Consider the following 26,472-nt stretch of genomic DNA (forward strand, 5'->3'; position numbering starts at 1 on the left):
GTGAATGGCCTGAATACTTTGCACTGTTTAGTTTATCTCATCTGAATAGCTTATGTGAGCACAATAAAGAATAACAGTATTGATACTTTTACTTAAGTACAAAATGTGGGAACTTTTTCCACCACTGATAGTGAGTACAATGATAATTATACTGGATACTATTGACACAATGCACATTTTATAATGTTAATAATAAGTTAACATTAACATTAAAATATATGTTTGCTGGAAGTTACTTATTATGAAGGAGTCTCTCTGCTTAACACAATGCTTCATTATAATGTCTTACGTCGCCATCTAGCGGCAAAACATTTGAATTCATATGAATCTGTCATTCATAATTATTGATGTAATGTAGCCTAACTTAAACCCTCTATTCTCAGTAAAAACGGACCTACATTTCTTGGACGCTTTTTTCTGTCAACAGCAAATCTCTTTGCCAAAAATAGTCGCTCTACAAGCTCACAACACGTCGCAGCGTGACACGTTGTGAGCTTGTAGATCGGCTATTTTTGGCTGATGTTCCCCCCATCCTGGGGTTCATGTGGTTAATACTATTCATAATAATGTAATGATGTTTTCATTTTGTCAAGGTGCACTAATGTTTTCATATTGCTGGATAATATGGATAATATTAATATTTAATATTGCACATGTATAATGTTTTCATGATGAGTTAGTAGTGTTATAACTCTGTCCTCACTTGTACAAATAGCTCTAGTCATAAGAACTATCCACTAGTCATAAGAACTACACATCCACTAGTCATAAGAACTACACATCCACTAGTCATAAGAACTACACATCCACTAGTTATAAGAACTACACATCCACTAGTTATAAGAACTACACATCCACTAGTCATAAGAACTACACATCCACTAGTCAAAGAACTACACATCCACTAGTCATAAGAACTACACATCCACTAGTCATAAGAACTACACATCCTGAAAAATGTCACTGCCCACCAGCTGCTCAAAGCCCTGGAAGATATCAAAGTGGGTGCATCCACACATATACGTCAAGTTGTCGTACGGAAGTCGGAAGTCCCATCCACTCCCATGTTACAGGAAAAGCCGGACCGGAACTTCCGTTTTTTTTAACTTAACATGGGAGTGGATGGGACTTCCGACTTCCGTACGACAACTTGACGTACATGTGTGGATGCACCCAGTAACGGCCGGAAATGTCCAGAAGTTCTGCATGGGCTTGTGACAACTAGCGTCACCTCGTGGCATGTGTCTGGACGCACCTATCCACACGTTTCCTAGGGCGTTGTGGGCATCACTTCCTGTCCATTTGATCAGGCATCAGGGATGGGGCGGCCATAGCTGAATGGTTAGTGAACCCGCCTAGGGAGCCAGAGGCCCTGGTTGCCCCAGGTTCGATGCCAGGCCAGGTCAGCATATGTGTCGATGAAATGAAATTCGTCCCTGAGCAAGACTCTTAACCCCTAATTGCTCACAGGTTCTCATTGGAAACAAGACCGCAAGGACTTTCATGAACGACCTGTTAAAAGGAATTATCCTTATCCTTTTCAAATGGACAGGAAGTGATGCCCACAACGCCCTAGGAAACGTGTGGATAGGGTGAGAGGAAATGAGCGGATACAGTAGGCGGGCTTTAGACCGGATGTGAGCACTGAACAGGAAATAGAAGCACATTGAAACATACAGTATAGTCAGAAACAGTCAGACACCTAGAACAGATCTACAAGCTCACAGCGTGTCGCTGTGCAACTTGTTGTGAGCTTGTAGATCTGCTATTTTCAAATAGCCAAAGTACACAAAAAGGGCTTGGTTAAGACGTGACGTGGTTAAGGTGCGTTTTGTAATAATAATGTAACTATAAAAGTAACTAAAGCTTTCAAATAATTGTAGTAAAAGTACTTTATATACTTTCTACTTAATTACCACATAAGACCTGTAAATAAAACATATAAAATAGGTCTTTGATGGAGATGAATTATAATGATGTATTGATATAGTTTTGTTGTGATGTAACTGACAGACATGATGTGCTTTGATAAATGACATCCTAAAACATAAAGAATAAAAATAAGATCATTAATGAGACAGAATATGGTCACTGTCAGGCAGAAACCTTGTATCTCCATATTTAAACTGTAAATTAATGTCCTCTTCATCATACAAGTGTGTCACACTAAAGTAGTGAAAATAGCAGATCTACAAGCTCACAACGCACCAGGAAGAAACGCGCTGTGAGCTTGTAGATCGGCTATTTTCACCATTTAAAAAAGTTTTTAAAATAATAATTAAAAAGGAACAGTTTTGGACACATGTGATGTTTCCACCTGACAGAGACGATATTATGTTTAAAAGCAGCTTAAATTCAGAATGTTCATTTCCAGAGACATTGAATAATAATGTGATTTATTTCAGGAACAGTCAAAGTGTCTTTGGTTACAAAGAAATGCTGTTCAGTCACACATTCATATTTTTATGACCACAATTCATATCAATGTGTTTATTTCTTGTTCAAAGTATGAAAGACATTCATTTGTATTAAAACCTTCTGTCCAGAACCGGCGCGCCATGGAGAAGGCACGCGCTGGTACGAGCTCCGTAACATCGCAACGTTTTCCCCTCTTTTTAGTATTTTTTAGCCTTTTCTTTTTCTCCTACACCGTCGGGTGCCTAAGGAGTTATGATAGACAAGCACTTATGGACATCAGAAAAGCGATTGCACATTGAATTTCGGACTTTTTTACCGAAAAACCTCCACCCGGCTGGGTGGGGGGAGGGGATCCCTTTGTCCCTGGAACAGCTGGAACAACAACGCAGAAGCGACGCAAACGGCGACTGCGACCCGGCCATCGCGGAAGGAGAGCAGGCGTCCTCGTTAAAACAACAAAACGTGGATATAAACCTGCACTGCCTTCAATCCTGCTAGCGAACGTTAGATCTCTGTGTGAATCTAGAACAGTGACCACGATGGACGACTTACTGGCGCGCGTTAAGTATAACACCGAGACGAGGAATACGTGCATTGTCGCGCTAACGGAGACATGGCTAACGGAGCTAGCATCTGATTCTTCCATCACTCCTCCTGGCTTCACCGCGTATAGGAAAGACAGAGACCCTGTACTGAGCGGTAAGCAACGTGGAGGGGGAGTTTGTGCACTTATCAACAACAACTGGTGCAAAGATGTTAAAATCCTAGATAGCCACTGTTCACCAGACCTAGAACTTTTAATCATAGCCTGTCGTCCTTTCTACCTACCACGTGACTTCAGCATTGTGATTGTAGCCGTTGTTTACATTCATCCTGGAGCTAACAAGGACACAGCCATGAGGAAATTACACCAGGCTATCAGTGCACAAGAAAATCGTCACCCGGACTGCGCAGCCATCTGCCTAGGCGACTTCAACCGGACAGACCTAAAAAAGGTATTTCCCAAATTCCACCAGCACGTCACCTGCAGTACCCGTGGTGACAATATTCTTGACCACTGCTACACGCCCTTCAAGGATGGATACAAAGCCCTCCGCCGCCCACCGCTAGGAAGCTCTGACCACCACGCCATCCAGCTGCTACCTGCCTACAAACAGAGGCTAAAAAGGGAGCCGGTCGTTGAGAAGGAAATCCAAATCTGGTCTGAGGACACAGACGCTATGCTACAATCCTGCTTCTACCAGACTGACTGGGGGATGTTTAAGAACGCCGCTGGGAATAACATCAACGAACTCTCAGACTCAGTCACTGGCTTTATCAGTAAGTGCATAGACGACATAGTCCCAAAAAAGACAGTTCGGATCTATCCCAATCAGAAACCATGGATGGACAGCGAAGTACGTGTACACATGCACGCACGGGATGCTGGTTTCAAATCTGGCTACGTGGAAACGCGTAACACGACGTGCGCAGCCCTAAACAGCGCCATCAGGAAAGCGAAAAAGGCCTACACTGAAAAGATGCAAGGCCAACTCAGCAATTGCAACATCAGGAGCACGTGGCAGGCGGTACACACCTTGACAGACTGCAAAACAAGAACCAGAAGCGAGGTGAACCCGCCTGCCTCCCTCCCCAACGAACTGAACACTTTCTATGGCCGGTTTGAGATCAGCTCCAACCGCGGCAGCCAAGCGGGGGCATCAGCAACACCAGCAGAGGAGAACCCTCTAATCATCTCGGAGAGAGAAGTGTGTACAGCCTTTGCACGGGTCAACATCCACAAGGCAGCCGGACCTGATGGAATCCCAGGCCGGGTCCTTAAGGCATGTGCAGACCAGCTGGCGGGTGTCTTCGCTGACATCTTTAACCTCTCCCTCTCCCAGGCTGTGGTCCCTGCAGGGTTCAAAATGTCAACCATTGTGCCCATTCCCAAAAAGGCCAGAGTGACATGCCTGAATGACTGGAGACCTGTCGCTCTCACCCAGATCGTCAGCAAGTGCTTCGAGAAACTGGTGAGGGAATACATCAGCTCCACGCTACCTGCCTCGCTGGATCCGTGGCAGTATGCATACCGCAAAAACAGATCCACCGACGACGCTATTGCCATGGCTCTCCACACCGTCCTCTCGCACATGGACAACAAGCTGCTGAAGGACAAATATGTACGTATGCTGTTCGTGGACTACAGCTCAGCATTCAACACCATTGTCCCAGCAATACTTGACAAAAAGCTCAGAGACCTAGGGCTACACCCAAGCATGTGCGACTGGATACAGGACTTCCTGTCCAACCGACATCAGGTGGTGAGAATGGGCAGCATCACATCTGACCCCCTGACCCTCAACACCGGAGCACCCCAGGGATGCGTGCTGAGCCCTCTCCTCTACTCCCTGTACACGTATGACTGCATAACCACACATGTCTCCAACACCATCATAAAGTACGCGGACGACATGACAGTGATAGGCCGAATCGTAAACAACGACGAGTCTGACTACAGAGATGAGATCAACTCACTGGCGCTCTGGTGCCGGGAGAACAACCTCACTCTCAACGTCGACAAGACCAAAGAACTGATCGTGGACTTCAGGAGGCCGCGGAGAGACCATGCGCCCATCCTCATCGACGGTGCTGCAGTGGAAAGGGTCAGCGAGTTCAAGTTCCTCGGAGTACACATCGAGGAGGACCTTAAATGGGAGACGCACACCACACACGTGAAGAAAAAGGCTCAGCAGAGACTGTACTGGCTCTGCCGCCTGAATAAGCTTGGAGTAGGACAGCGCATCCTCAAGCTGTACTACAACAGTTTGGTTGAAGGCGTCCTAACAGGCTGCATCACGGCCTGGTACGGGAACTGCACTGCCCGAGAGAAGATCAACCTACAGCGAGTATTGCGATCGGCAGAGCGAATAATGGGAAGCGAGCTCCCAGCGCTTCAGGATCTGTACAAGAAGCGGTGCGTGGTCAAAGCCAAGCGCATCATCAAGGACAAGTACCACCCAAGTCACAGACTGTTCAGAACCCTACAACGACCGCGACCGGGCAAGGGGACCGACCGCAGTATCAAGAGTTCCACCACCAGGTTCTGGAATAGTTTTAACCCGGCTGCTGTCAGAATGCTGAATGAAGCATGAGCCCTTTTCAGCAGCCTGACAACAGGCGGTACTGCCCAGCTGGTTGCAGACTTTTCTGGCTCTTCCTGAACACACCTGTGGATTATTATACCAGGAAATGACTTGGACTTATGAGGAATCATACCAGCGAAAAACCCTTCAGGTGTACAGTTTGTGACAAAAGCTTTAGTCAAAATGCTAATCTTAAGAAACACATGTTGATACACACAGAGGAAAGGCTTTAGCGGTACACTTTGTGGCAAAAGCTTTAGTCAAAATGCTAAAGATTACTTTTTGTTGCTCTCACTCATGGAGCTACTTGCGGATTATACCAGGGTCAGTCCATCCTTAGGTGAACACGCACTGACCCTCTGCACCTTAATCCCCATGTATAACGCACAAACTTTTTTTTTATTTATTTATTTATTATTGCGCTCTTTTTCTCTCTAAGCACCTTAGCGTCTAAGTATATCATGCACAGTATACATACATTGCTGCTATGCTCAGGCACCTTAGGTTGTCTCTTATCTCAGGTACTTTGTAAATATGTAGATAACTTGTTTTTGGCCTTCTATTGTTCTCTTGTTGATCTCCTTCCCACTTGCCCTCTACCCCTCTTCTTCTTCTTCTTCTCTCTCCCCACTCTTCTTTCTACGGAATCTAACGTTGCGATGGGAGTGATGTACAAAAACGAATTTCACCCACTTTTTTTACCTTGTAAACCTGTGATGTGACAATAAACCTGATTCTGATTCTGTCTTTTAAAAACATGCAATGATTTGTCACATAAAACTGTAATTATGTCATTTATTTTACTCTGTCTGAGAGTGTGTAACATTAACTAGAATAATAGGTTTATTATTTCACTCAGAGTTAAAGTAACAGAGATGACTTTATCATACAGGTTGTTTATTAATATGATTTTATCATACATGTTGTTTACCTGCTGTTCCTCCAGTCCACCTCATTAATAAAACACAAAATGGCCGACGAGACACCTTCACCTTCAGCTCCACCTTCACCTTCACACCTAGCTCCACCTTCACCTTCACACCCAGCTCCACCTTCACACCCAGCTCCACTTTCAGCTCCACCTTCACCTTCACACCCAGCTCCACCTTCAGCTCCACCTTCACCTTCACACCCAGCTCCACCTTCACACCCAGCTCCACCTTCAGCTTCAGCTTCAGCTCCACAGACCCAGGTAGGCTTTACATTGTTAATTCTTTATTCTCAGCTTTAACATAATCTTGTATTTATAGATGTGTGGATTTGAGTGAAGTGGTTTCAAAGTGTTAACAAGTTTCCATAAATGGTGTAGTAAATTAAAAATAATAATAACTAGAAAAAGTGCTCCTTTTTTGCATTTTGTACAAAACGGACATATCCTGCAAACTTTGGAAGCCAATGTTAGCCAATCAGAATGGAATATGAAAAATCGGACTGATCCGTCTCAGAGGCGTACGGTCATTGGGGCCAACGAGGCCATGGCCCAGTCTGTGTGAACCCTGCTTGCCCCTGTGTAGGGGCAAGATCCGCCAGGGGGAAAAAAACTAACAAGAAATTACATAAAGTCATAATATCCCCGCTTGCGGCAGGCTTTTTTTGCCCCAATCTGCAGCACAAAATTAAAAATGAAATCTCAGCCATTCCAATGCAACCAAAATGACTCCACAGAGAGGTTCATCGGTTGGCTACCAATATCAGAGACGTGCAGAGAGATTTGGAGAGGCAGGGGCTGGAATTTCAAAAGGGCACATGCACGGACAAACGCGCGTGCATGTGTCCCCCTGCGCGTGCGAAATTTTGCGGATATTCGTCGGATTCGGGTACTTTTTTACCCGTTTTTTGTTACTTTATTTCGGTTTTAGGGTTAGGGGTAGGGTTAGGTTAGGGTTATAGATATATAATAAAAAAAATAAAAAAAAACTTTTTTTAATAATGTTTTTTGGTGGCTTTGGATAAAACATTGGTGGCTATAGCCACCGAAGCCCCCGCCTAACGACGCCACTTATTCTTCTGTATAATGAGTACTTTTACTTAAGTAAAGAAATTGAGTACTTTTCCCACCACTGCTGCTGTGCTGACACAGAGAGAGAGAGAGCGAGAGAGAGAGAGAGAGAGAGGTAGAGAGAGATATATATGGGCTCCTGCTTGACAAGTAATTTCAAATTAACAGCTATATATATATTTTTTTTGTCCATACATACCTAATCTGTCTCAAACAATTGGTCCGTGTTCTGCGTGCATTCACTGCGTTCAGTTGTGCACTCATTTAGGTTTCGATTGTGTATAATAGACTTCGTTTGCCGGGCGGTATCGCGCACCCAAAAAATAGCCGATCTACAAGCTCACAATGCCTGGCGTTGCGACGCGTTGTGAGCTTGTAAATCAACTATAATTCTGCGCGAGCACTGCATGGCACGGGGCTCAATTAAGTAAGCTTTACTGCAGGTGCGAGGCCAACGGGCGCAGGGGTTTCTACAGTTTACAGTCAGAGGAGACAAGGGCACTTTTTACCGACAGACAAAAGGGCAGGGGCTCAAGCCCCCTTTGATGTCTATGTGTGCACGTGCATGACCAATATAGAGTGTGTGTGTGTGTGTGTGTGTGTGTGTGTGTGTGTGTGTGTGTGTGTGTGTGTGTGTGTGTGTGTGTGTGTGTGTGTGTGTGTAAAAGTGCAGTAGAACCTTTACCAGACCATAGTGAAGTCTGTGGGTTTCACATAGCCTTTATAAAAGTGAAGCTCACAACTTGTCTTTTAATTTCATGCAAGTTTGCCCTTTTCACTTCTGGCTTACATGAACAAAATACCCAAATGGGTCCATTTGGTTTCATTAATGTCTTTTCTAATTCAGGTATTCAATAAAAAATGAAAAATAGCAGATCTACAAGCACACAAGGCGGCGACGCGTTTTGAGCTTGTAGATCTGCTATTTTAATGAAACATGAAACACGCAGATTTTAGCGTCAGTTTTGATGCTAAAATCTTCATCAATCTTGGAATGGTTTGCATCATTTTAACTCATTTCCTGCCAATCACGCATAAATGCGATCTATTAATTACCGCACTTGGCCGCCAATCACGCATAAACGCGTTCTATTGAAAAAATTGAAAAATATTGATTTTTTGAAGGAAAAGACTCCCATCCACTTCCTTGTTGCGATCTATTAATTAGCGCACTTGGCCGTCAATCACGCATAAACGCGTTCTATTGAAAAATTGAAAATATTTTGATTTTTTTTTTTTTTTTTTTCAATTTGATCCAAAGACCAAGGAGATATGATTTTTCGAAGGAAAAGACTCCCATCCACTTCCTTGTTAACTTAAAACTTAAAAATGATGTATCTCGGCTCCTAAGTACTTTTTAAATTTCAATGAAAAATCTCTGGCAGACAACAGCAAAAAATCTGAAATAACTCTGGCAGATGAAGTGTTAACTTAAAACTTAAAAATGATGTATCTCGGCTCCTGAGTACTTTTTAAATTTCAATGAAAAATCTCTGGCAGACAACAGCAAAAAATCTGAAATAACTCTGGCTGGTGAAGTGTTAATCACAAGGACCGTACCTTTAAAATTGTATATAGATTGACAATGTAGGTGACACACACGCTAGTGTAAATGTGTTTGTTTGCAAAAAAAACGCTTGTTTCGGCGCTTGTTTTTCATTCACACGCACGCACGCACGCACGCACACACACACACACACACACACACACACACACAGTGTTGCCATGTATACTAATTTTAAGCGACCTCGTTTTCTGTAAAGTTGCATGTAAATATTGGTAGTTTCTTTTTATTTGTTATTATTTTGTTGTGAGCTTGTAGATCGGCTATTTCAAAATAGTCTATTTTCAAATAGCCGATGCATATAGGTTTAAAGTCCTCATGTAGCCTAATATTCACTTAAATATTTGGGCTTGTTTTCATTGACCTGGTTGCTTATTTCTCTCTCAAAAATCTGGCAACCGTGTCTTTTTTTAGACCAACGAAGAAGAAAATGCGGAAGTGATGCTCTTTTCCATGCCCCGTGTAAAAGACAGTATTATGTAAAATATAAAGACATTACAGCACCATAACATGGTGAATACATTTTATTTTGGGATGTACAATACATGAAAATTACGGGTGTAATAACGCGACTTGCGTCGAGAACTAATGGAGAGCGGACATGACCGCGTTTGGCTAAAAACTGTTAGTTAGTAACAGCAAACAAGCTAACTATTAGCCAAAATCGGCTAGCGCTGGAAGGAATCCACTTCACATTAACTCATTTATATCATATTTACATGCCGAGTTAAGCTCTGACATTTAAGTGATATGTAGCCTGATATTACCAGATTGCTATAGTGGGTTTAGAATATTTTAGACGTTTTTTTTCATTTGCTCATTGCTCATTTCAGCTCTTCTGGAAAATCAGCCAGCCCGAGAAGACTGTCTTCATGGGCAGTCATAGGCGTGTCTAGTCCCATAGCTTGGGAGGACGAGGCCGCCCGTTCAGAGTATGGGAAAAGTATCCCCATTGGCTTAAACGACAGCCAATCACGCGAATCTGTCGAAAACGACAGCCAATCACGCAAATCTGACGAATATGTCGAATGCAAATCTGTAATCTGTCGAATGATGATTAGTAGGTCTGCCTCTTCATAGACCCGCAGCTCTGCAAGCGGGTAAAAATCAACATAACAACATTAGCAGACCCTCACCCTTTAAGTCGCCTTTTTTTTCAAATGGGGCTCATTTGCATTCGGCCGAATTTTTAATGAGTGGCCATTAGAAAACCAGTTTCGCCGTCAAACTGGTTCTTCATTGCGCAGAGACGAGCACCTCTCCATTCAGAAATGTAATAGAAGAAACACCCTGCCTCCCGTCTACACCGGCGGCCTCGGTCCGCGAAAAAAATGGGGCAGTGTGTTTTGGGACTAGCGTTCCGTTTTCCACCCGGAATGGCTCGGTAATTCTCAATAGACTTATCAGCCGTCGTTGTGTGGGGTTAAGATTCTGGCCCGGTCAACGTTAGAATTCACCATACGCCAGTGATCCGTCTTGATCGCATGACTATAGAGATACTGTGTGCCGATTTGCGTGACGTTTGGACAAAATCTGTAGGAGTAATATCCAAAAATGTGTTTTGTAAAACTCAGCCTCCTGGTGGCGCTATAACAGGCCAATCTGAAAAATTCGGCATCGGCATCCAGGGAGTGTGTGTGCACAGTTTCGCAGCGACAGGGCCAACAGTGCTGGAGATTAGCTGCTGGCAGACAGACGGACACACGGACGGACGGACGGACGGAAGGAAGGACAGGGTGCAAAACATAGTTTCTCGGCCATGCCTTTCGGCCTGGCGGAGACAATTATAAAATAATTACAATTTCACTCTAGATCACAGAGAGCTGAAATTATTTCAGCACATCCACTGATGTGTGATAAACGTGCCTCACTTCACTCTGTCACTCTATAATAAATTAACTCTATAACAGTACATTACAGTCATTTAGCAGATGCTTTTATCCAAAGGGACTTACAATAAGTCCATTCAACAACGGTAGGCAAGAAAATTACTAATCACCAGATGTGAATATAGAGGCTATTCCTGACCACGCCCCCTACTTCCGCTCTGAGGACTAATGTCGGAGCGCGTCTGTCTGTGTTTTCCGTTTGTGTCCAGGCCGATTCTCGTTTCACTTGATCAGATGTGTTTGTTTTACTTTGTAACTGATATAACTGTTATTCTACTTAACCAAATCAACGGTAGTCAATACTGTAATGTAGAAATACTCTGTTACAAGCAGGGACGCGGGAAGTACTTTAGAGCAAGGGGTGCTGGTAAACGGGACACATGCACGCGCGCGCAGCGCGTGTGCATGGGTCCCCGCGGATTTCCCCTTTCCCCTTTATCCGGGTTTCCCGCGGATAAAGTTACTTTTTTTGTTACTTTATTTCGGTTTTAGGGTTAGGGTTAGGGTTGGATTAGGGTTATGTGATTTAATTATTTTGGGGGAGCCGCGCCCACCGGAGAAAATCTCTCACACACACACACACGCACGCGTTCAGCCTTTTTTTTTTTTTTCCTCACAACGGCAAGGGGTGCTGCAGCACCCTCAGCACCCCACTTCCCGCGTCCTTGGTTACAAGTAAAAGTCCAGAATTCAGAGTAAAATTACAAAAGTGTTTGGGTTTCAAAATGTACTTAAAGTACCAAAAGTAAAGTACTCATTAAGCAGACTGTCCCATTCTTGTAGATCTGCTATTTTCAAATGGCCGAAATGTAGGGCTGAAGTGATTAATGTATATATTTTTTTTTAATAATTAAAATAATAAACTATAAAGTAACTATACATAAAGTTTTCAAATAATTGTAGTGAAGTAAAAGTACAATATTTTCCTCTGGAGTAGTGGAGTACAAGCAAAAGTACAGAAAATTGGAAATACTCAAGTAAAGTAAAAAAATACCTCGACATTGTACAGTACTTGAGTAAATGTACTTAGTTACATTACACCACTGATACACTCATCTAATAAGGGGACATGTTGTGACGATGAAATGACGAAATATCCCAATTAATATGCTATGGAGAAAATATATTTCTACTTATAGGAAGCGACGGCCGTGGACGATAACGCAATAGAAACTATATAGTCTTACCAGTCTTAACAGCAACATATTAGTTTTGTGTTAACATACAGACACAGCTTTTTATGTATTTGAAGGTAAGCGTTGAACCGAGTGTAATGACTATCCTAGCAAACCTGTTCACCTTCCAACTCCAGACCAGTACGCTGTGCTGAATCTGTCATCTTCACTGTTCCAATGTTATCATGATGAGCACAGACACCCTGGCTTGTGTTATGTGGTGCATAACGTTTTACTATACATCTATATCAATTATCTGTTCATATGCTGTGTTCATTATATAGTAATCCACTATATATCCATTTCAACCTAATCAAGGCAATAAAAGTCATATCATTATATTTCACCATACCAATATCATTCATATGTAATGTTCATTTAATCGTTCATTACTTCAAAATAATTAATAGGCTACATTGGTTGTAATCAAAACTCAAAGTTTTGAAACATTTTTATTTTTTTATTTTCATGACCAAATAATGACTGTGCGGCGAGATCACCGCAACTTTCGTCATTTATCAATAGGGATGCACCGATGAGACATTTTGGCCGATATCGATAACCGATATAATATATTGCTGTTATGGCCGATAACCGATATAACCGATGTCGATATGATCCATAAAAAAAACAGTTTTATCCATTCTGAAAAACACGTGTAAACACTGAATTTGAAACAGCAATGCCTTTTTATTCCAAATGATTTTATATTATTATCTGGATAATTCCCAGAGCAAAAAACATTTGTGTCAACTGCAAAAAGTACCAGTGACAGCAGCTTAGAAACTTGGAAAATATCATTGATGTAAAGAATAAAAGGTTTGGGCCCCAATACTGACCCCTGGGAGACGCCACAAGCAATGTCCAAATGATTTGAGCTGTATTTGCCCAGCTTCACAAACTGTTGACGTCTGTCCAAATAACTTTGTTTTAATCCAGTCTACTGCAATGCCTCTAATACCAATTTTCTCCAGTTTGTTTATTAATATGTTGTGATAGATAGTGTCAAAAGCTTTTTTGAGGTAAATTCATATTCCAATTGCATCTGTGATTCTTTCAATGGATTCCATCAATGCCTGAGATGTTGATCTGTTAGTTCTAAAACTATATTGACTCTCTGAGAGTAGGCTACATTAAATCTTTACAAAAAATAATCTAGTATGCTATTGAAAAGTTTCGCCTTCTCTTTGAACGTTGTGACCAATTGGTTCCATTTGGACACTGAATTACAGACCCATAAGGGTCCATTTGGTTTGTACACTCCGAGTTACAGACCCATATAAGGGTCCATTTGGTTCGATTCGTACACTCTGAGTTACAGACCCATAAGGGTCCATTTGGTTCCTAATACCATTTAGCTGGGGATCCCCGGACCCCACTTTTAGAACCACTGTCCTACTGTGTGTGTGTGTGTGTGTGTGTGTGTGTGTGTGTGTGTGTGTGTGTGTGTGTGTGTGTGTGTGTGTGTGTGTGTGTGTGTGTGTGTGTGTGTGTGTGTGTGTGTGTGCGTGCGTGCGTGCGTGCGTGCGTGCGTGCGTGCGTGCGTGCGTGCGTGCGTGCACGCTTAATAGCATACATTTGTTTGTTGTTACTTGTTAGCACTTAGCACTCATTAGCATGCTCTATAGCAACAAGTATTGACAAACAGCGCCCGACTACTGCTATGTGTGTCCACATAGCAGTAGTAGCAGAGGCTCTGCTTTTGCCCAATGACCACTAAGCTTCGCTGGGCTCACACCTGAAGCAAATTAATTAACGAGTGGAGCAGCGCTCACAACGAGACACACTCAGTCTCTGTCTGAGTGAATGAGAGGCAGCGCACACGTCTGTACACCATGTGAAACCTGACACCTATCCCCCACACACACACACACACACACACACACACACACACACACACACACACACACACACACACACACACACACACACACACACACACTCTGATATGCATATATATATATATATATATATATATATACCTACCTATGCATATAGCGTGTCCTATGGAGTTATGTACAACCTAGCTGGGTTGAGGATATAAACCAGACACTCCACAGGACTCACACTGCAGCCCGTCCGAGTCTCACAGGGAAGGGGAATAGCTTAAATTGCTATAGAGTGTTTGTTCAGTAACAGGAGTCTCCCTGTCTCTCCAGCTCTTTAATAAACAGAAAATACATTTTTCGGTAGGTGTCAAAATCTCAGCCAATCAGGAGAAAGTACACATTTTTAAGTTTAATTTGTATAGTGTTCCAGTTCCAATTTTGCCTGCTCATTTCTTAGTGTTATCACTTCCAATTTCACTTGTTTAATCTGTATCCTGATTGAGTTCTCTGTCCTGGTTGGATAAAATTGGAAATGAAACTGAAACTGAAACGAAAATGCATTTTCTGTTTAATAAAGAGGTGGAGAGACAAGGAGACTCCTGTTACTGAACAAACACTCTATAGCAATGAGTACTATCAGAATATAGAGCTATTTAACACTTATTTTAACCAAAGCAAATCACTTACCCTACCTTTAAATGACTGCTTTATTTTAGTGTAACGTGAACGCACACTGCTCGGTATGGGTTAAATAAATTAATAAACGTATGATGTGATTGGTATCATAATCAGTCATTCATGTAGGCTACTAGCCAATGTGACAAAGATTGTACCGTTACGGAATACATGAAAGACAGTTCGGCTTGCAAGTAGTTAGGTGCGTGAGCGTGTGTGTGTGACTTGATAGGCAGCGAGGCGGGTGGGGGAAACCCTTTCTTATTGGTGTTCTATGCTTTGTTTGGTCGTATTCTGGTTCTTCATGTCATAAAATCGGGGCGTTTTATTTAAAGCGTGTTATTTAGATGACACTTGGTTTCAGCCGTCAGATTTATCAACACTCCGACAAAATGTACGCTAGGACTGGTTGTATCCACCTGTTTCCTAGGCCTTGGGTGTTCCACTTCCTGTCGGATTCCTGGATGTCATTGGTCATCTGACCGGTTTCATTGGTTTTCATTGGATCGAAAGACAGGAAGTGGAACACAGTGAAAGGCCTAGGAAACAGGTGGATAGGATTGCTTGATAAATGTCACTTGGACGTTTTTTTACGCTCCGTTGCTAAATTAGGGCCACTATATCTACAGTCATTAAACGAAAAGTATTTTTCGTATTTTTAATATTCCATCCTCATTGGCTAAGATTGACAGGAGTGGCCCGTTTTCAACAAAATGCCGCAAATCATGAACACAGCGTCCGATTGTGGTGGAACTTTCAACTTTGCCCTATTATAGAGCCACCAGGAGGCCAATTTTTGCATGAAAAAAAAACATTTTATATAACTTATATACTACAAATCTTGTCCAAAACATCATGCAAATCGGTACACATTATCTCTAGAGTCAAGTGATCAAGACGGTTCTGTCCGATTTGTCATATTCCATCCTGATTGGTGAATTCCGAACATTGCTGGCCCACAATAACCTACCTGACCTGGTGGAAACTTGTGCTCCGACGAGCACTTTTTCTAGTTGCTACATTATGCTTTAATTAATTTAAATGGTTATTAAATGTATTTATTTTGTCAAAGGGCTTCATGTCGTTCATGTCAATATCAGAGCCCTTAAAGTCCTACTGAGAAACTAAAGAATGAGCAATTATTATACTTTTACTCCTTTACTACAATTATTTGAAAACTTTAGTTACAAGTTACGTACTTTGTAGATTTGTACACATTGTGAGCTTGTAGATCTGCTATTTTCAAAATATTGTCATACAAACTTGTGAAAGGGGACATTCTTCATATGTACTTTTAGTACTTAAGGATATGTTGCCAATACTTTTACTCAAGTAAACATAGAATTCTGGACTTTTACTTGTAATAGAGTAGTTCTACTTTTTGGCATTGATAATTTTTTGATAAGTAACAAATGTGAGTAGTTCTTCCACCATTGAATAATTATGACCACAACTTAATATGATATACAGTAGTTGGGGGGTATTTGAGAGATATGTGACGTCACTTTAGCAAGGTACTGGTGCCTACACTTTAAACAAGGCTCAAAGAAATGTTATATTCATAAGAAACATGTAGCTATTACTACAGTATATGAAATCTAACAGTGGACATAAAAGGTGGTGAGTTTCTGGTTGAAAAGCACTACTGTAGCCAATATCATATTGATTGATTGATTGAATACTTTATTAACAGTCTGCAAAAAAAAAACACTGAAAGTAAAGTTCTATACAAAGTAATGCTAAAATGATTTAACCCAAGAAAGCACCATGGCTTGTTTCCATTGGTCCTGTGTATTCAATTCATCGATACAATACATTATGTTGTCTAATAGCGCTCACTCAGTCATTATATGATTAAAATAACATGAATTGGTACAACAGGATGCTGATGATGGCTCCACTTCAGAAAATGATGCAGACGATGCAGAGAAAGGTGAGTGTTTTTTCTGTTCTTTCTGTTCAATGCTTAAGTTAATAAGTAAGTCGTTAGCTGGTGCTACATTTTGTTTGCCTAGGTGTACATCCTCAATATCATATTGTAAAACTATAAATGTACCAGTTGTTAAACTGCTATTTATGTGGGGATGTACAGGTGAGAGCTTTACTTATCATTCATATAATGACATTATTTCCCACTATTTTTTCCTCTTGCAAGCAGCACAGTTTGTGATTCAGAAAAGGGCAAAGTTGATTCAACGCGCCTCCACAGTCATGGCTATAGTAGACAGTCTAGGAACCATGGTTCATCATGAGATCTATCAAAAGATTCTAGCTGAGAAGACACCTATCGACCAAATGAGGATGCTGTATACAACTGTGATAGATCCAGGTGCAACAGTCGTCAGAGCAGCATTTTATGATGCTCTCAAACAACACCAACCCGACCTGTTGAAGAGCCTTGGTAAGATCAGATGTAGTATTACATTAGTTTAGAGCAGCAGTGCCATAGAGTGAATGCAGCCCAATCACCAGAGGACAAACACATATATTCTATTAAAATGTCCATATCCATAGACATGCAACAAAGGTCAAACTATGTGGATCTCAGGTTGACACGCACGCAGACAGACAGACAGACAGACAGACAGACAGACAGACAGAATGACAGACAGAATGGCAGACAGACAGACAGACAGACAGAGACACACACACACACACACACACACACACACACACACACACACACACACACACACACACACACACACACACACACACACACACACACACACACACACTCACACACACTCGCACACACTCTTATGGATGGCTAGCCTCTTGCAGAGCCACATAGTTCTTTACCAGACTGCATTTCTGTCAACATGGCCGCCTTCAGCTACCATCAGGTTCATTACTAGAAACACCTGGTATCAATAGAGAGAAACTGATGTGTCACTGTCATCCATTATGTCAACATATCTAAACATGATACTGTACAATGACAAGAGTCCCATTACCTGAACATCATGTCCTCTCACAGAGCTCATTCATTATCCTCTTCTCCTTATGCAGGAGCTGAACTCTTATCAGAAGACCCAGCTAACAGTGATGGTAAGGACCCACCTGCTGATCAGCATTGTGAAGCCAATGGTCAGTTATGAAAGTATTGGTTTAAAGTGGCTAGATTTAGTTTCCAGATAAAAACATTTTAGAATTTCAAAGACATTTCGGAAAAGTCAAGAAGGGGAGCCTTCTGCAAACTTTATTTTCAATGTTAATTAATCTCAATGTGGGCCTGGCAGACCATTGCGTCACACAGGTATTAACACATTTTAGACACACATTCTGAGGAGGTTTTCTGTCTATACTCAACATTGTGCACATGCGTCAATACCGACTGTTTAACAAGCTGGTGTCAGGGTGTGAGTCAGGAGAAGGTAGATCAATGAGCCAGAGGTACAGCTGTCCAAATGCAAGAGTTTTAATATGACAGAGAACACGAGGAGCTCAATAAATGAACTAATAAAACTGCAGTGGGAAACCACTAGAACTCCACAACAAATACTGACAGTGAACAGCAAACACAGGGGAGTTTAAATAGACAGGGACTAACAGCACTAAGGACAATTAACACATGATTGGCTGGGGCTAAACAAGACACAGGTGAACATTTTAAAACTGACAGGTGAGAAAAGACAGTTAGCGACAACAGAGGGACAGAGGAAGCACTAGGATATCACTACAAAACAAAAGGAACACAGCAGTAAACAAAAACAAATTTCACTGATTCTAAACAAAACTACAAAATAACACAAGATACAAGTTGTATTGACTAAGTCCTATACTTTAGCACTATGTGGTTGCCGACGGCCGGGAATTAAGTTTAGACGTGTGCTCAAAAACATTAAAACACACAGGATACAGACAACCAGCCCTCATTAGTCGAGTGGTTTAGCAATAAAATCGTGCACTTTTTGTAAGAAGCGTGAAACTTTCAGCATAGTTAGTAAATACCATAAAATACATTTTCAGAAGGGAGGGAAGTCAGATTTGACATCTGAGAGGTCAAATCCAAGATGGCCGCCAGTCCACTGGTTTTAAATGTCAAACATATATAATTGTGGAACTAAATACTAAGTTCTAAACATTCAAGGCGTTCTTTACAACTAAGTTGGGGTTGCCCATTCATTTGATGATACTTTGGAGATTGGCAGAACCCAAGGACATACATTAAATCAAGGTCAAGGTCACATTTACAAAGTCCATATGTGTGTGGATGGTACACTGAAGTTCGGACGTGTTTGACCTTGAGGAGCCGGCACAGATCTTTCATGATCCTGGACATAAACGGGGTCCTCTGGTCAGTCAGAATCGCCCTGGGTATCCCGACCCGGCTGAATAGATGGAACAGCTCCCGTGCAATGCCCTTCGTGGCCTCTGGGTACCTGGTGGCATAGTCAAGTACACCAAGTATATAGTAGTATACGCAGATTTCACTAGTGGTCCCACTAGGTCCATGGCAATTCTGTCAAAAGGCACCTCAATAATTGGAAACGGTATCAGAGGATTTTTGAAGTGTGGCTTTGGTGCCTTCATTTGACATTCTGGGCAGGTTCGACAGTAGTCGTTGGGGCTCTTACCACTCCTGGCCAATAGAACCGGACCGTTAAACAATCTTTTGTCTTCTCAGGTGTGCTCCAAGGACATGGCTGTGGGCCAGGTGTAAAACTGTGGACACATAAGGCTTGGGCCAATAAACATATCTTCTAACCATTCAGCATCTGAACATAGTAGAGGAGCTGATCTTTTATCAGAACATGGGGGTATCAGTTTACTCACCCCTGGGGCCAATTTCCCCTCTATCTCCTGCACATTGCTCCGGGCCTGCATCAGATTTGGGTCCTCTAGTTGGGCAACGCCAAACTGTTCACTCAACTGCAACAACTGGGGCCCCTGTTCGACTTCACCAGAACACAGTTCTTCTGGAAACGGGTTCTCCAACTCCTCTTCTGAACTGGGTCCCCCGCTTCCTTCAGTTTCTGGGGCGACACACACCTGCTTAGAGGGCACCTGAGAGGGAGTTAGTCCATTTCTTTTTGTCTTTGCAGTACATTGAGGTTTTTTTCACACTCACCTCTCTCTTTCTGTACAGCTTTTCATAAAAGCTGTCATAAAGTCTCTGCGAACCAAAACTGGAACCGGGAGGCAGGGGACTGACCCTACCTTCAGTTCACAGGTACCTTGAGTTGTGGTGAGCTGTATTTTACCCACCGGGTATTTCTTCGTATCTCCATGTACACAGATTAAAGGCACCATCTCACTAGGCTCCAGCTGATCAAGGTGATTGGAGTTGACGAGCAAGACTGCACTCTCTGAATCCACCAGGGCCCCTGCACCCTTCCCATTCACTTTCACTAGAACCATGTGGGGAGGAGAGCATTCAGCACCCCCGTAGGAGGTCGTCATGTGGCAGGGCTTTCCTGGACTTCCATCGGCGGATGCTGCGGTGGGCATGATTCTTCTCTTCCGGGGCAGTCCCAGATCAGGTGTCCCACCGCTCAAAGACCGCCTACGCCTCACCACCTCATCTTCTCGCTCCGTTTCTTTTTTCGCTGAGGAGGCCTTTTCCTGGACTTCCCTGCTCTTGCCAGCCTCTGGCCACTTTGTCTTTCAATTCAATTTTATTAGTGTCAAGTGTGAAGTGTCAAATCACAACAAGTTGTCTCAAGACACTTTACATGTAGAGCCGAGACCCGACAGTCCCACCCTGAGCAAGACATTTTGCGACAGTGGCAACGAAAAACTCCCCCTTAACTGGAAGAAACATCAGGCAGACCCTAGGCTATAGGGTGGGGGCCTTCTGCCTCGACCGTGTCGGGGGGAAAGAAAAGAGAGAGAGGGAGAGACAGAGAGAGATACAAGTGGTAGTAATAACAATAGTAGCAAATATAATAGTGTAAGATAGTATATAATAATATAATATAGTACAACAATAATGTGTATACAGTATATAATGGTATAAGAATGTTAAGATAACATACAGTGTAGTGGTATAGTGTAATATAGTAGAAATCCACGGTCGTGCTCCATGGAGAGGCCCGGTCCGCAGTCACACTCTTGATCTGCAGCTGGGGGTCCGTAGTGACAGTCTCCAACTGCTGTTGGAGATAAAAGAAACTCCGGGTAGTGGGTCCTCGGATGTGGAATTAGAGGCAGGCCTTACTGGAGCGTGAGTCCATACAGTGTTACTTATAATTGCACCAGTGGGACACAAACCCACACAACCAAAAGGGAGGAAGAGAAGAAGGAGGACGAGAGGAAAGAGGGAGGGGAAGGAGGGAAGTGGGAAGGGAAAGGGAGAGAGGATGACTATAGGTGACTGAGTACTGAGAAACATAATACAATTATAATTCACAATGCAGGCATTTCGCAGATGCTCTTAATCCAGAGCAATTTACAGTAAGCAAGGACATCATAATACAACATAGTACATCAATAATACAGCAAATGCATAGAAGTAGTAATCAAATAACAAAGCAGTACACAAGCAAAACAATAGTCAACAATAACTACTTACGTAAACCAAGAACCTTACATCAGCCTGTACATTGAAACTATACACACTATGGGATGCCAGGTCAACAATGACCTAGCATCTGTCTACACAGCTATACACTTTGGCTATAGGCTTTATCATAGAGAAAGGTTTTTAATCTAGAGAGAAGGTTCTGGGAGAAGGTTCCACAGCTGAGGTGCCTGAAACGTAAATGCTCTGCCGCCTGTTCTAACCTTTTTGGGGTTTCCTGAAGTAGTATGCAAACATGATTAATGTTTGCATACTATGAACGCAATGGTGTTCTGGCTGGTTCATAAGGCTTGATGAGTTATTTGAGATACACTGGTGCCTGTCCATTGCGAGCCTTGTAGGTGAGGAGGAGAACCTTGAACTCTATTCTGCATTTAATGATTTGATCTCTTCTTCTGGTTCCTGTCAGTATGCGCGCAGCAGCATTCTGGACTATCTTAAGGCTTTTTAGGGACTTACTTGGGCAGCCTGATAATAAAGAGTTGCAATAGTCCAGCCTGGAAGTAACAAATGCGTGAAGCAGTGACTTGGTGGCTCTCGACAAGGTTAATGAGAGAATCCACACTCTTTGGGTTACCATAGCTCACCATTTTCTCGGCATCATATGGCAAGGTACGGATACATTTGTCCAAAACCACTCTTTTATACACTCTAATATTGTCCGGGTCACCCATCAACCACGATTTGGCCAAACGAGCTAAGTCATACACCTGGGCTCTGGCAGTCATGTCTGCGCTATACAAGACCAAAGTTGTGCTAATAATGATAATGGTAATTATCAACATTTTACAGTCTCCAGAACAGAGGCACAGTGCGATACATTTGAGTGCAGCTTTGGCACACTTGCATCGTCCAGTACACCCTTTCGTGCAGCGACAGTGGATTAATTCATGGCACGATTCTGATGCTTCAGAGAGTGTGGTCCAAAATGGTTGCCACCCAGTTGTTTCCTTTGTCCAGCCCCAGTCAAATGTCTCTGGCATCTCTGGTTCCAGGACCAATGCCTGGTTCCAACAGTTGTGCTTGGGTTTGGAGGAATGTTCTCTAGTCTAGTGTTCTTGACTTATGTGTGAAGAGCTGCTTTTTGGCATCATTCACTTCCGTGCACTCTCTGGTTCGGTCATACATGAGCACCACAAATCGCTCTAGCAGGAACATTGATCCTTCACTGACCTCATTTGGCATATGTAGGAGTTCACTGAAAGCCTCATTCACCTCTGGGAATGACTTCCAAGTTTCCCAAGCAGTCTTCTTTCCTCTGCCAGTGAACGCATATACAGTGTCACACCCGCTGAAAGCATGAAAGACTGGGAGAGTCAGACACTGTGTTGGAGTCCTGGTGGCAACCATTTCATGAACTGCTATGTACCGAAAGCTTGATCAACGACCAAAGGCAACCCACAGCCCATCTTGCTTAACTCAATTCCTGCCAATCACGCATAAATGCGATCTATTAATTAGCGCACTTGGCCGCCAATCACGCATAAACGCGTTCTATTGAAAAATTGAAAATATTTTGAATTTTTTTTTTTCCAATTTGATCCAAAGACCAAGGAGATATGATTTTTCGAAGGAAAAGACTCCCATCCACTTCCTTGTTAACTTAAAACTTAAAAATGATGTATCTCGGCTCCTGAGTACTTTTTAAATTTCAATGAAAAATCTCTGGCAGACAACAGCAAAAAATCTGAAATAACTCTGGCAGATGAAGTGTTAATGAAGCCAAAGACAGTACTACCACATCAGTATCAACAGTACGTATGGTCACCTTCTTACACCCCATTTTGCACAGTATCTGCAACATGTAGATGTTGGGCACATTTTTACCTTGACTTCGACGACTTAAAAGCATTTCCTTGAAATCAGGTCAAAAGTATCACAAAATGAAAAGGCCCTATTTAGTTGGAAATGATACTTTAAACGTTTTTCTACTGTGTTTGGTTCCAAACTTAACACTTGGGGTGCCAGAGGTTTATTAAATAAATGTACGTTGAGTGCCAGGATTTTTAACCATTTTTGAGGAGCCGAGATACAGGCTTTTGAAGTCATAAGTTAACCAGGAAGTGGATTGGAGTCTAAATCTTCGGAAAATGATATCTCCTGGTGCTGTGAAAAAAAATATATAATAATAATGTTTTCCAAAATGTTTTCTTTTCAAAAAACGTATATATACGGTTATGGTACTCAACGGTTGTATTCCCAATTTGTTAAGTTGGACTAGCGGATGTTAGATTTGACCTCTCACGGTCCTCAGAGGTCAAATCTGACATCCCTCTCGTCTGAAAATGAACATTATGGCATATACTAACTATGCTGAAAGTTTAATGCTTCTTACAACGTATGGTCACCTTCTTACACCCCATATTGCACAGTATCTGCAACATGCAGATGTTGGGCACATTTTTACCTTGACTTCGACTTAATTATATGAATATCATTATATCTACATAATGACAATAGATTAATTGTATGAATATCATATCTACATAATGAAAATAGTATCTGAACTTCCATCATAAGACTCAGCTAACAATGATGCTGATGGTCAGTTCTGAAAGAATATGTGCAGAATACGTTTATATTTTTTAAACAAACATACTGTTATACAGTTTAACTGTTAACACTCTAAAGAGCAGTTATGACTTATTTATTACATATTTAATATGATACAGAGCAATAAGAACGTATAATATTACATTCTAGGGAAAAACATTCGATATTTGGTGTAAAGGGACAAACAGGAGGGGGCCTAGTATAGACCCCTGGGGGACTCCATATATAAGGTTAAAAGTATAAGGTTTGGTGGTTAAAAGTTGTTAAAAGAAGATGTAAACAAGAGGGAGGGTCAGTGTCTTGCTCAAGGACACTTAGACGGTAATACAGGGAGCCCTGAATAGAACCAGGAACCTTCCGATCCCCAAGCAGCCGCTCTACCTCCTGAGCCACTGCCGCCCCAGTGATGTAGTGATACCTCTGTGAAAATGGATTAAAATATCGTTATATCACAAATACAATACAACAGGCTGGTGTTTAATTCCAAATCACTTTAATTTAATACAGTCTGATATAGTGATTCATAATAAAACAAACATTGAACAAGTGTTAGCGTGTGATTAAATATGAAGTAAGTAAGTCTTGCCGAGCCCTCAGGGCGGATACTCTAACCACAAGGCCACTGAGCTGGTCAATATTGGACCACATTGACTATACCATGTGTAAAACCTAGGTTTCAAACCCTGGTCTTCCGTGTGGGAAGGGACACTAAAGCCAAACATCTTAAACACTAACAGAGGGTTAATGTTCGCCTAACTACTAACAAATATCCTAAGAGGGAATCCCTCCTTGGCTGGGGGAGATATTATGTTTTTGGTCTTTAGGCAGAAGCTCTAAACCACTCTGCTACACATAAACTTACTGATGCCCTCTGTGCTTTGGTCATTTAGAAGCTGTGTCTCAACAACAATTCAAAAACAATCTGAAGGAGAAGTTTAACGTGTTACTTGAGTGGATCAAAAAAGAAAAAGGGAAAAAAACACTTCTGAATAAGGTCTTCACAGAGCTCTACATCGTAGAGGAAAGGAGTGAAGAGGACAATGATGAACATGAGGTCAGCCAGATTGAAACGGCGTCCAGGAAACCAGCCAGACAAGAAACACCAATCAAATTTGAAGACATCTTTGAACCTTCACCTGGAGAAGATGAACCAAGAACCGTGATGACAAAGGGAGTGGCTGGCATTGGTAAAACAGTAATGACACAGAAGTACGCTCTGGATTGGGCAGAAGACAAAGCCAACCAAAATGTCAAGTTCATGTTTCCATTCACTTTCCGACAGCTGAATTTGGTGAAGGGAGAGAAGTTCAGCTTGGTGGAACTTCTTCACCATTATTTTGGTGAAATAAAGGAAAAAGAAATCTGCAGCTCAAAAGGGTCTGGAGTTGTGTTCATCTTTGATGGATTAGATGAAAGTCGGCTTTCTCTAGACTTCAAGAACCCTGTGAAATGGACTGATCCCACTAAGCAAACCACAGTGGACGTGCTGCTGAGAAACCTAATCAAGGGAAACCTGCTTCCCTCTGCTCGCATCTGGATAACCACACGACCTGCAGCAGCCAATCAGATCCCTTCTGTGCATGTTGACAGGATGACAGAGGTGAGAGGGTTCACTGACCCCCAGAAGGAGGAGTACTTCAGGAAGAGATTCAGTGATGAGAACAAAGCCACAACAGTCATCTCACACATCCAGACATCACGATGCCTCTACATCATGTGTCACATCCCAGTCTTCTGTTGGATCATTGCTGGAGTTCTGGAGAGCATGTTGAGAATTAAGGAGAAAGTAGCACTTCCTAAGACCCTGACTGCGATGTTCATCCACTTCATGGTGGTTCAGTCCGAACAGAAGAATACCAAGTACCAGGACAGTCAGAGTCAAGCTCAGGAACATTCTGACCAGACTACAAAGAATAGTCAGGCCATTCGGTCTATGGGGAAACTGGCTTTTGAACAGCTGGAAAAGGGCAACTTGATATTCTATGAAGAAGATCTGACTGAGTGTGGAATTGATATCATAGATGCAGCAGTGTACTCAGGAGTGTTCACACAGATCTTTAAAGAGGAGCATGGATTGTATGAAGACAAGGTGTTCTGCTTCGTCCATCTGAGTGTTCAGGAGTTTCTGGCTGCTCTTTATGTCTTTCTGTCATTCATGGACACTGGTGTCAACCTACTGTCACAATCCTTCAAGTGGTCTAAGCTTGTTACAAGCAAGGACACTTACTTCTACCAGAATGCTGTAGACAACGCCTTACGAAGTCCAAATGGACACCTGGACTTGTTCCTCCGTTTTCTGCTGGGCCTCTCATTGGAGACCAACCAGGAGCTCTTACGGAGACTGCTTCCTATGAAGACACGAAACATGTCGCAGACCAATAAGAAGACAATTGAGTACATCAAGAAGAAGATCAGGAAGAATCCATCTCAAGATAAAACCATCAACCTGTTCCACTGTCTGAATGAGCTGAAGGATCATTCTCTAGAGAAGGAGATTCAACAGTACTTGAACTCAGGAAGTCTCTCCACAGTCAAACCCTCTCCTGCTCAGTGGTCAGCTCTGGTCTTCATCTTACTGTCATCAGAAAAGGAGCTCGACGTGTTTGACCTGAAGAAATACTGTGCTTCAGAGAAGGCTCTCCTGAGGCTGCTGCCAGTGGTCAAAGCCTCAAACAGAGCTCTGTAGGTGAACTCATAACTGTATATATATATATATATA

The 26,472-nt window shown here is 42.3% G+C and overlaps 1 protein-coding gene across 1 annotated transcript in view; it reads left to right on the forward strand.

The window, feature by feature from the left end:
- LOC311041257 (protein NLRC3-like) overlaps nucleotides 1-26,472 on the forward strand; it is a 151,664-nt gene that overhangs the window by 21,815 nt on the left and 103,377 nt on the right. Inside the window, exons 5-9 of the mRNA XM_084086160.1 lie at nucleotides 6,490-6,735; nucleotides 16,556-16,607; nucleotides 16,833-17,075; nucleotides 17,687-17,725; nucleotides 24,644-26,435. Coding sequence (XP_083942286.1) covers nucleotides 6,514-6,735; nucleotides 16,556-16,607; nucleotides 16,833-17,075; nucleotides 17,687-17,725; nucleotides 24,644-26,435 — 2,348 coding nt within the window. The 5' untranslated portion in view covers nucleotides 6,490-6,513. The remainder of the gene's footprint in view (nucleotides 1-6,489; nucleotides 6,736-16,555; nucleotides 16,608-16,832; nucleotides 17,076-17,686; nucleotides 17,726-24,643; nucleotides 26,436-26,472) is intronic.

This window comes from Gymnoscopelus microlampas (assembly GCF_963454915.1).
Source record: "Gymnoscopelus microlampas genome assembly, contig: SCAFFOLD_38, whole genome shotgun sequence".
NCBI classification, from domain to species: Eukaryota; Metazoa; Chordata; class Actinopteri; order Myctophiformes; family Myctophidae; genus Gymnoscopelus; species Gymnoscopelus microlampas.